The sequence below is a fragment of the Nanorana parkeri genome, unplaced genomic scaffold (assembly GCF_000935625.1).
Source record: "Nanorana parkeri isolate BGI_ZX_2015 unplaced genomic scaffold, ASM93562v1 scaffold19, whole genome shotgun sequence".
Lineage (NCBI taxonomy): Eukaryota > Metazoa > Chordata > Amphibia > Anura > Dicroglossidae > Nanorana > Nanorana parkeri.
The window spans coordinates 174117-186092 of record NW_017306287.1 but is presented as its reverse complement, the minus strand read 5'-3'; the positions used below and the strand labels follow the sequence as shown (position 1 = coordinate 186092).

The 11976-nt window shown below is 44.3% G+C and overlaps 1 protein-coding gene across 3 annotated transcripts in view; it reads right to left on the bottom strand.

Annotated features, from left to right (window-relative positions):
- Positions 1-3556: 3556 nt before the first annotated feature.
- TSC2 (tuberous sclerosis 2) overlaps positions 3557-11976 on the bottom strand; it is a 67328-nt gene continuing 58908 nt past the window's right edge. For 2 of the 3 annotated variants that reach the window (XM_018561651.1, XM_018561658.1), the window contains exons 36-42: positions 10502-10588; positions 9855-10041; positions 8883-9022; positions 8282-8360; positions 7600-7691; positions 6549-6647; positions 3557-4054 (exon numbers count right to left, since the gene is read on the bottom strand). In XM_018561651.1, coding sequence (XP_018417153.1) covers positions 3890-4054; positions 6549-6647; positions 7600-7691; positions 8282-8360; positions 8883-9022; positions 9855-10041; positions 10502-10588 — 849 coding nt within the window. In that variant the 3' untranslated portion in view covers positions 3557-3889. The remainder of the gene's footprint in view (positions 4055-6548; positions 6648-7599; positions 7692-8281; positions 8361-8882; positions 9023-9854; positions 10042-10501; positions 10589-11976) is intronic. The other variant, XM_018561665.1, reaches the window with a different exon arrangement.

Sequence of the window (11976 nt, the reverse complement as noted above, 5' to 3'; positions counted from 1 at the left end):
CAGGGCAAATTAGGCGGCCGCGAGGCCCTCGGGAGCGCGAGGCTTAAGGCGACCGCCTAATTTGCCTAATTAAAGAGCCGCCTCTGCTGTAAGACTATATAAATGTATCTAATCTTTATCATAATTGCCTCTGCATTCGATTATCACTGGTTTTAGTAATAACTTAATACCTAGAGCTGAAAGTAGAAGTCTAGGAAATGGCCTGGTGGGCCGGATTCGGCCCCTGGGCCTTGAGTTTGACACATGTGGCCTAAACCTATCCGCCATAAGTAGGCAGTGAAGATCCTGGTTCTCCACACCAAGTAAAAAAGTCCAGGTCACCTAGTACAGGGGTCAGCAGTGATGGAAAGGGAAATGAAGACCTGAATGGTGCTGCTAATCAGGAGATGTGCCAAAATCTCTGGAGGTGGAGCAAACCATGGAAGGCATGCAACAGGACTGAGAGATTCCTCCTGTTCTATGACAACCCACTGATTATGACTGTGGTTACTGCACCAGTCTATTAAGTTGAGTGCCCTTATAATACAGGACAACGTCTGGAAGTCCCACTCTCCCGCCGTGCTTGGGGAGAGAGCAGGTTTGCCTCTTAATTCTAAGGGAATTATGGGCCCATATAAAATTACATGAATCCCTGGTAGAGCTGGCTGAAAAAGTGAGGGGGCAGCTTAAAGGTTCTGTTTGTAAGACAAAGTATCCTGGGCAGAATCTTTACCTTGACTGAGTTACAATGATCAAACAACGCAAGACCTTTGCCAAGTCTTGAGGTCCACCTTGTTTCTATGCAGCACAGGCACAAAATTGGCATTATAGTTTGATGTCTGCGGTAATGTTGGGGCCCATGTATTTTATCTGCGGCTCTGCCCACTTAAACAGAAAATTAGGCTTCATACGTCAAACCGTAGAACTAAAGATATTCAGTGCCACTGCTAATGTAACTTTGCCACCCAGGGTAGCATTTTGTTGCATCTCCTGTCATAGGGCCTCAAAAACCCCCCCCAAAAACCTGAGATTTCAAGTAGTGCCGGGGGATCCACACTTTTTCGGCATAGAGGGGGCAGCTCAGAAGCGTAAACTGTGGTACCGTTAAGTCCTGAATTATACAGAGCTGCGAGTTTGAAAGGCTTACTCTAGGTAATAGGTCTGCTGCATTGTTTTGTTTCTACACCCGCTGCCAATATAAAAATGTGCTGCGATAGCTCCTATAGCACCTCACTATCTCTTCTCCCCCACCCGCTCCCTCTGGTCATTGTCTGTCCGTCACTTGCCCTCTGCTCAGGCAGGAAGAGAAGGGAGGGAAGGAGGAGGCTGCTTCTCCCGGCTCGGTCTTCCTCAGATAAGCATCTGTGCCGACGTTTATCAGAGGGGGGCCAGTCAACCTGATTTGCAGCTCATATTGTATGCACACAGATTCTTTTTTTTGGGGACACAAACTGCAGCAGGTTTGTCAACGAAAATCCAGAAGGTTCAAAGCCTAGCACAAGCAGAGATAATCCACTAGGACAAATGTTCTCTGCCAGGGGTTCTGCCCGAGGTTGCCAAGGGTTCCTGGAGTAGTGAGCAGTGGCAGATTGATATCCCACTTACACTGACCACTAATGCAAGAGGTCACTTCTATCCTGATCACTAAGGTTAGGGGACACCACAATTTGTACTGTCAGCTTTTCTGTTATTCAATTTCAAGATTATTACTAAAAAATTATGTTATTAGTGTTGTAATTATCCCAACAAAGCAGGAGAAGGGAAAAAAAAAACAAAACAATCTACCCAGGGTGTCAGATGCCCTTGGTATGCCATATGGCTTATTCCCATATTTATGGTATGAATGGCATACAATTCAGTGACCAGGCTAGTGTTCTGAAAACTGTGGGTATAATTAATGGTAAGAAGGGGTTTCTCAATACCAGAAAAATATTTCAGAAGTTTCTCTGGGGTGAAAAGGTTGAGAGAAACAGCTTGGAGTTTATTCAGCTCTTCCATGTCTAGGACTTGAGACTCGGGTACTTCTGAGGACAAAAACATTCTCCACTGAAGTATTCCTAGAATCTGGTGCTGCTAAACGTTCACTGTCCACACTCCTGCTGCTAAATAATAAATATTTCTGTGGTCCAGCTGGTAAATGTACTGCAGATCTATCTCATCACAGAAGGGTTATGTCAGGTTTTTTTCCCCAAGATCTTACTGAATGTTTACTTACATCATTGTTTCTGAATTGTGAGGGGAAATTCAGGAAGACCTGGTTTTACTGGGTTGATTTCACAGGGTTATCTTTCCCTTTTGAAGGCCTGATCGGTTTTGGACTTTGTTGCTTTACAGTGTGGATTTTGGTCACCTGCTGCTGCTCTATGGACCCAGGCCTCCCCTCTTTGTACCCTCATTTTCCCCACCATACCCAAGTTTCCCTTCCTCATGCTCTAGCCAACCTTCCCCATCTTCTTTCTTTATGTACCCAACTAGTCTACCTAACCTTCCCCATCTTCTTTCTCTATGGTACCCCACTGGTCGACCTAACCTTCCCCATCTGATATGTACCCTACTAGTCTACCTAACCTTCCCCATCTTCTTTATCAATGTATTCTACTGGTCTACCTTACCTTCCCCATCTTCTGTGTACCCTACTAGTCTAGTCTACACAACCTTCCCCATCTTCTGTGTACCCTACTAGTCTACACAACCTTCCCCATCTTCTTTCGCTATGGTACCCCACTGGTCGACCTAACCTTCCCCATCTTCTTTGTCTATGTACCCTACTGGTCTACCTAACCTTCCCCATCTTCGGTGTACCCTACTAGTCTACACAACCTTCCCCATCTTCTTTCTCTATGGTACCCCACTGGTCGACCTCACCTTCCCCATCTTCTTTGTCTATGTACCCTACTGGTCTACCTAACCTTCCCCATCTGCTATGTACCCTACTAGTCTACCTAACCCTCCCCATCTTCTTTATCAATGTACCCTACTGGTCACTCACTGCTCACTTCCTTGTTATGCAGTGATCAAGCTGCTGCTCGCGGTATACTGAGACGCCGCGGCTGAAGTGGATCCCGACAATTGTGCCGGAATCCGCCCAGTGCGTGAGTGACAGCTGGCCCTGCCTATCTAGAGGCAGAGCCAGCTGTACCCCGCCCCCTCCCCCGTCCAATCCGCCAGTCAGCGCTGGCGGATCGGAGCGGGGGGGGGAATCCAGCCCCTCCCCTGTCACGGCAGAGAGCCGTGACAGGATCGAGAGGTGAGTGAACGCCGGTATGCATTTGCTCGCCTCCCGATCTACTGAGCCGACCTGTGACAGTCTCATTGTCACAGGTCGGCTAGAACTATGAGGTGAGTGAAAAGCACTCACCGCATAGTTCTCCTTTAATATGGAATCCAGGAACCAGACTGTCCAAACCAGGAGCCCGCAGGGTTTGTTTTAGGAGCCACTCCATTGATAACGAGTTAGGCACCACCTGTAATTTTTAAGGAGCACTGGCGACCTTGGCTCCTGGGATTTGTCCAGCCCTGCGCTAACCTATCACTGAGATTTACAACCTTTGGACCACTGCCAGCCTCACATCAATACAAAGATACTGTTTTTTTAAACTTTATTTTATAATTGTGCAGAAAACAATTTGTAAGCAAAAGTAGTCACATACTGTATGTGTCCAAAGAAAGAGACGTCTTCAAACGAATGGTTTCCTGTCCTTTGATGAAGAAGTCTTTAATAAATTAGAGTTCCATTCCAGTACTGAAAATAATTTAATTCAGAGTCTCTTCTACAACATTGAGCTGTGTTCTTGCTACATGCGGCGCGTTAGGTTTAGTGTTCAGCGTATTATAGTCTGTACTTCCAGCCTGCTCCTGTCAAGGCCTTGGGGGTGTACCATTCAGACAGTCCAGCACCTCCACGCCTCCTCTACGCAAACTCCGTGAAGTCATCCACAGCGGATATCAGCCGTGTCCGCTGACCGGTTTCGAACGAGCCGCTTGCTGATGGAGGATTCTGTGGAGGGGGTTTGTTGGAGAGGTTGTGGATTGAATAAGGCATATTGGCACTCATTTCCAGCAGCTCGTCATGGATCTGCAGGATGCGGGTAAAGAACATACAAGTTATTACATATAATGCGATAAATAAAAGACCTTAAAGTACACCTAGAATCAGATATAGTTTTCACATTAAGTGCGTGTATGCCAAGTCATGTGTAAGTAGCACTTAGAAATATTTATTACCTTTCACAGGGATCAAAATACTCCCACCAACAATGCCTTCATCTGCTTGTCCACAAGGATGGATCCATCTTTGCTCAGTCATCTACCAGGGTCAGCATCTACTTTCTGAGATGCCAATTCATAGGATGACGCAATCATGTAAATCCTGGTGTCTGCACAGTTCTGTGTTCCCAAATGTCTGACGCAGGTCAGCCTATGCTGTAGCCTCACCGTGTGGCTTACTACAAAGTTAGATACTACAAAGTTAGAATGTTGCAGTCTGATCTCTGGAGAAGAGGAGCCTGAGGAAATGCTTCTTCTGGTCTACAGCATACTGATCACATCCCCTCAGCCTAGGCAAAGTAACTGACCGGAGCTCAAGGGCTGCTTTTTTTTATAATAAGAGTGAAACTTTATGTCAGGAATTTATAGCTCCTGTATTCAACATGGTGTCACACCATAAAGACAATGGAAATATGCCAAGGGAAGGAAGGCTATAATGTTATCTGGTGTCTGAAATGAAGGGTATCGGGCATTCCTTTAGAGATGCAGACTCTCTGCTTATTCCTGCCAACCAATCATGAGGTATCCTTGGCAGAACTACTTAAAGTAATGACAAATATCTTCCATGATACATCTCTGTGTCCAGACAATTGTGGTAAGAGAAAGAAGCTTGAACTGGTAAATCTCATTACATCTCTCCAATGACAGCAGCAGCAAGTAAAAAGGTAATGTGGAATTGGCAAACTTGCTTCATTTGCCTGGTTATGTTAAAGCAACCAAGATCACTTCTATGAATGCGGTACAGGGCAGGGGGCAGAACTATATACAGCCTTGTGGGTGACATGCTCAATCTAGTGTGAGCTACCAATAACAGGCACTGGAAGAATATTATTATTGATTGACTCAGATTGGATATGTGTTCTCCTATAGACTTCAGGGCCATTTTGAAGAATGCGATGTACATACACGTCACAGTGCGTCTTTCTCTCAGTACAGAGTGCTGGGATGAGGTTAACCCTTTCGATGTCGAAACATTTTTTGCACACGGTATAATACACATTTTAGGCCTGAAAATGACTTGGATCCCACAGAAATATACATTGAAACAGAGACCCAGTAGAATAAAATGGTGGCAGTTGCAAATTTTTATGTTGCATGATATTAGTGCAACTCAAAAACACAAAATTTCAGTAAAAAATACACCAGTTAATTTTAGTGCAGAAAAAAAATACAATACCTAATTTTATTGTAAAATATAAAAGAAGAGGTTGTGCCAGGTAAATAGATACCCAACATGCCAAGCTTAGACTTGTCTATTTGACCCCTAATGTCACCTTTGCATATCAGTGAAGCTGACCAAGCACAGATCCTGATTGATCAGCTTCTTCTCCAGCTTCTGAAGCCGGGAGTGAGAGCTCAGAAAATGATACAAATCAGTGTCTCTTCCGGCTTCATTCATTGGGGAGATCAGCGAACGCATATTTCTGGTTTCTCTCCCTGCTGACAGTCCTGGGCCAACAAGAGGGGCAGCAGAGCTCAGGAAGCAAGGCCGGGGGTGTCGGGCAGGGGGCCTCTGTTTACCACCCCCTGGAAATGATCTGCCAGCCTTTGAGGCACCAGAATCGCTTCCAGTGTAAAGCCAACAGTTGGCTTTACAAAGGTAAACAGACTATAGCCGCCAGGAGTAGATTTAAATGGGGCCCGCTACCAGTGCCATATGCCTTATATCGCTGGCAGCAAAAGGGTTAAAGACCTAGAGTATACCGCACAAATGTGACCATCACACCTATATGAGCTTGTTAGACAACCCTTTCCATAACCATAGCCATTATCATAGGGTTTGCCCAGTTTTGTGGCAATAGCAAACTCTGTTCTGGGAAGGCGCATCACAAGATTTGGGAGTGGGTCTGTGCGAATTTGTGCTCCTTCAGCCAAAAGAGCTCAGGTCAGGCGTTCATGTTGGATAAGAAGACCTGGCTCGCTATTAGCGTTTCAAATCATCCCAAAAGTGTTCAATATGGATGAAGTCAGGGATCTGTGGAGGCCACGAGTTCCTCTACACCAAACTGCACAAACCATGTTTTCATGGAGCTGGCTTCGTGCACAGGGGTGAAGTCATGCTAGAACAGAAAAGGACCTTTCCCAAGCTGTCCCCATAAGGATGGAAGTGCACAATTGTCTAAAATGTCTTTGTATGCAACATCATTAACAGAACCCGTCACTGGAAACACCTCAAATCAATCATGCCTTTGGGTCATATGGGTAGGTGTGATGGTCAGGTTTCCACACATTTTGTGACATATAGTGCATTGGAAGCTGCCTTCAGAGAGGCAGTTTCATACATACACCTTATAGTGACCTACCTTGGGTCTCATCTTCTTAATGTGCCGCAGCCTGGCAATCCACTTGGAAGGGTAGATGTCTGTGGGGTTGGATCTACTGTGGTGCACCTGTGATGCCATCTAGGAGGGTGAAGAGGAAAGACGTCAGAGGCAACTATACAAATGCCTTTATAAGACACAGATCAATCACACCTGTACAACTGACAGCAAAATAATATCGACTGAGGCATACAGAAAGAACACCACTGTGTGTTAGCTTTTTAAAGAACATGGAACCGAAAATCTTAATTCCAAAATAAATTCCAAAATAAAAGAAATGTAACAGATGAAAATATTAAATGACATTTTAGTGTCATTTGGCTTTTTTTCCTGCATGCATTGGGAATTGAGTAAATTTTGTGAGTTGGGCTGAAATTCCATCTAACAGAATTGGCCACTTGTAATTGTATATGGGTGACACTACTGGGCAGAAAAACAGCATAGGTCTTCATATATGGGCATACAGGTCTGTTGAGCAGTTTTTGTGCACACCACTGAACATGTACGCTGTGAGCAAGTCCTTAAAAAGAACATAGGGAAAAGGCTTGCCAAGTACGATGGCAAACAGAGCCAGAAAAGCACTTGCAACCTTCTTACAGCTTGATTGTCTTCAACATGGGAGGTTCACCAGCCATGGTACAATAGCCACTGACTGACAAGAAGGGTGGAGTAGTGGTGCTTGGGACTGGCTCAAATGGACAGACCAGGGAATGTCTATGATCAGATCCTCAGATCTCCGAGACTAATTTTGGGCCACCAAAATGGCAGTGCTTCCTTTCAGCTTGATTTTTTGAGTAGTCGATAATGTTTCAGAGGAGGTAAAATGTAAAAGCCTTCAACCCTTCTAGTGTGCAAAACAATCAGCTTTCAAGAACACCGAGCTAAATGTGATCTCTTGCTGCCTGTAATGAGGGGTAAGGCATAAGGGGAGCAATAAAGACCTTCTGCTTTAGCTTGGTGTCCGACCTCACAGGGCCTCTATCCCCAGAGATCTGCCTTCTCCCCCAATATACAACCATAGAAGAACCCTTACGTTTGAGTGAAGAGCCATCTGGCGGGCCAAAAAGGGAAGGTTTTTATCCGACACGATTTTGGCTACAGAGATATCAACCAGACCTTCCATATCTACAAAGAAAGAAATGTGAAAAGATTCTTAAAAATTGCAGTTTAATAAATTACTAAACACAAGTCAGTTTATGTTTTAACCCCTTCTATGCAACAGGAGATAATGCTAAATTGTAGACTAGGAAGTGACACCCTGACATCAAGCCGGTTAGCAGAACAGAGTACAAAAACATGAAATTTCCACTTGCATCACAAGTTTGTTTGTGATCATGAAGAAATTCAGCGAGAATGATATGCTGAATGCTTTCCTGTCTGGCAGAAGGGCCAATGAAACACTCACTCTTTAAGGGTTGCAGGAGCCACTGCTACCAGGCTCTTTCTGACCCCCCCTAGTGCTGTGGTTCCACCCACCAGTCATTACATCAGTATAATACATTTAAATATCATTATTTCTATATTGACACAGCAGCCTGTGGGTGAAATCACAGCGCTGAGTGGGGGACAGTCAAACTGACACACCTGGAAGTGTCAGACAGCCACAGCTATGGCAGCTCTTGAAGGAGCTAGAAATTTCACACTGCACTTTCTCCAGGGCCAAGAATAATGAATAGTAATCACATCATCATGGAAGAGAGATGACAACGTCTCACCTTTTCGGCATTGCAGGGTCACCAGGTTACTTTCACAGTCTAGGGGCTGAATGTTCACATCCACAAAGTTAAACTGACCCTGATTTAAAAAAAAAAAAAAAAAAAAAAAGACAAAAAAAGATAAATTACACTATAAAAATAATAAAAAGAGGCTGAAAAACTGGAGACAGGAGGATGAGCAACCTGCTGTTAGTTCCCCTGACATATCAGTGAAATATTAGATGCGCAGACTGGGAGTACTGCAAATGTTTGAGTATGCAGTAGGTTTGACTCTAGCCTGAAAGTGTAGATGAGAAATTAAAGTACACATAATATACAGCCTTCCCGCTATGTTGCTCTTCCTGCCCCAGTATATAAAGCAGCTGGTCACATCATCTCCACCAGAATCGGAATTTACGCAGACCATGTGATCAAAATGCCAGTCATGTGCTGTGAGCCAACAGAGTACTGGTTTATTCAGTACATAGAAGTGATAAGAGGTCCTGAAAAATCTTATGTATACAATGAGGCCGAATGATCAGGAAGGCTGCGTGTGGTCTCTGTAGGCTGTAAGTCCGATCTAAAACATGTTCCTGGCAGAATTTTTTTTTTCTTCACTTACCTTTAGAGTGCCTAGCTTATAGAACTCTCCAGAATCATTGTACACTATGTTTACAAAGTTGTTTCCAACATGTCTCTTCTTGTTGCAGCGGTAAGGATCAATCTCTTTATTGGGCATCAGGGTGGTGATCTGGAAAATGACTGAACAAATTTGATGGAAGTCAGTATTATGCAAACAAAAGGATTTCAGCTTCTAAGGAATTAGGTGTGCGTGCAAGAAACACACAGGGCTATGCTCAGTTCCCCCACTACCACATGACAGCACTTGGGCCTGGTGATTGGCCGCTCAGGCACCACGTTCTATGTTGTTGGGAGGAAGGGGGAAGGTCGGCAAGAAATGGGCATTTCCCTGGCTTTCAGTATCAGTGGAGCATGGAGAAGGCAATAAGTGTCTGCTTTTAGTGTCTCCTGTAAAGTAAGCTGGTTACCTTGCCTAGTATGGGCAGAGCACAGGTTCACTTTAATTATTAACATATTATTCCTATTTGTGCCTTGGCCTTAGTTCTGCGCAATGCAGTGCAGCCATAATTCAGCAAGATCCCATACTGTATGTGCTCCAGGACTTGACTATTCATATGGTTCAACAAGTGATGCTTAGAGACCACCAATAAAGACATAGAATGGGCTTGGGCACTACACCTACGTATGGGTGAACAGAAGTCCAGACTAGATAGGCTGTGCTCCATCTATTTCATGTCGCAGACTGGAATAAAAAAGGAACTGAAAACAACGGACCCGGAACATTATTACCAAATGGTTCAGGTGTTTTCCACAACCACCATTCCATTTCCAAAAAAGGTTGACAATGACAGCATGTGATTTCATGGCACAGAGATACTACTTATTCCCTCTAGATGTGTAGAATATACCCGAGAACTGTCTGATAAACTTACTGCTGCAAGACCCGAGAACTTTAGACTGAATGATAAGAGGATGTGCCCCCATAAACAGTCTAGAGAGAATGATGTCATACCTTGCATGATGTCATCATGCCAGCAGTAGGTGAACTGACCGTCGTCTCCACACCCGTCCAGACCACCTAGGAAGATCTTATCAGGCTGAGTGTCCTTTAACTCGATCAGTTTTCCCAAACCAGTCAGGAACTGTGTGTATCTGTAGGAGCCGTGCTCATTGGACAGAATCGCCCTCTCTATGCCCACCTATTAGACACAAGGTACACTGGAGTAAATATTTAGCATATAAAATGGTCCGACAATGATATGTATAGAAAGCATGAATGCTGCATGAATACAGGACATCATACATGATTAAAAAATGTAAGAACATGTCACATAAATACTTTGTTTGTGGCATATGCAGGTCCTTGTGTGTTGTGTACTCAGTTTCAAGCACTGCCTGTCTATTCCCTTTGCATGCAAAAAGAACCAACTTCATCAGCAATGAGCAGTATGTTGGCTCCAAGATGGCGTCATAGCGGACTGCCATTTATATCTGCAGCCCAGAACCAGCATAAGACCACCCCTCACCAAGGCCAACTAGTGGATACAGCATGCCACTTTTTTCCACAGTGGCTGGTTTGCTTTAATACGGCATTACATTTTTCAAAAGGTAAAAAATAGAAATGATAGCTTTGAAGAAGTTAAACTCAGCTGTACTCGCCTGTCCTTCCCCGACATACAGGACTCCGATTTTGTGGGTGTCATAGGATGGGATCTGATCAAGCAGCTTCATTGTCCTTTCAAATGTCTACAAAACAAAATGACCAATATAAAAATATGATCCAAAACAGAACTCAAATGTTCATCTGGTTTCTATGGGCTTTTGCAACATGCTGGATTACACATTCATTAAATACAGATAAATGCATTACAAAGATCTAGCATATCTATTTGACATAGTCTTGATAGCAAACTCTGCAACAAGCTGACTGCACTCACATTGGGAGCGGGAGGGACAGTAGTCTCCGTCAATTCGGAATCTACTGCCATGCATGGCGTCATCAGTCAAAAGCTCAATATACACTCTACAATCAGACCATCTCTTTAAAATTAGTCCTTCAGCGCTCACAGCAAGCAACTACCCTCTAAGATGGACTGGCCCCAGGGGTGCTGCTCCTTCTCAGATTGGAAAGCTCTTTTTCTTTGCATATCTAATCTCTTTAGATTTACCAAACTATGCAACACGAGAACCTAACTTAACTATCCAATCAGGAGGGCCTTTGCACTACATACTTGTTGGTAGATCTAAAGGAGATTGTGCAGTCAGAATGTAATGTGTGATGAGCTTAAGGCCTCATGAGACTAACCTAAACTACACACTCAATAGACATTTACACAATCTATGCTATAGAAGGAGCCTTATGCTGGCTACCTTTGATAAGTCTCCTATATGTAAAAGAGTGCCCGACTTAAAATAGTCTCCCGATTTTAACATGTCCTGTATATTAGTTTTTAACCAATTTTAATTATTTGGGCTCATCTTAAAACATTTAAACATTTTTTTAAGGCCTCATTAACACGAGAAAAAGCCGGCACGGCCATACCGAACAGCTCCCGGGAAGGACAGGTGCTGCGTGTGATTAGTACGCAGCCCGTCCTCTATGGGAGTACGCCGCCCTACACGTCCGTGTGGGTGTCCGTACTCATACGCTGACAGGGATGGATCCTGTCTGCATCCGACTCGGGAAACCCGCACCCGTACGGACTTGCACTTGGGGTGAGCGTAGGGCGGTGTATGGCCGCGTAGTCCCATAGAGAAGGATAGGGGCTGCGTACTAAATCACACGCAGCACCAGTCCTTCCCGGGAGCTGCCCAATACTCGAACTCTAAATATTCTTTACACGAGAGAAGGGCACATGGATGATCCCATCAATACGCTGCCGCTTCTTTATTGGACCAATTCAAATTGGGTATTGTTCCTACCTGGAGATCCGATGAATTCTAATTCCCCTCCTTATGTTTGCACAACTGCTTGTGTAGTCCGATCCCTGACCGTATTTGTGCAGAAGAAAAAAGGGAGGTTAACTCGTCACAAGATGGCGGGTTAGTAGTGGTCAATTTCAGGATCCGGACAAGTCAGTTGGTTACATGAAAAATTAATTTTATTGAAAAAGGCATGCAAGATGACACATTTG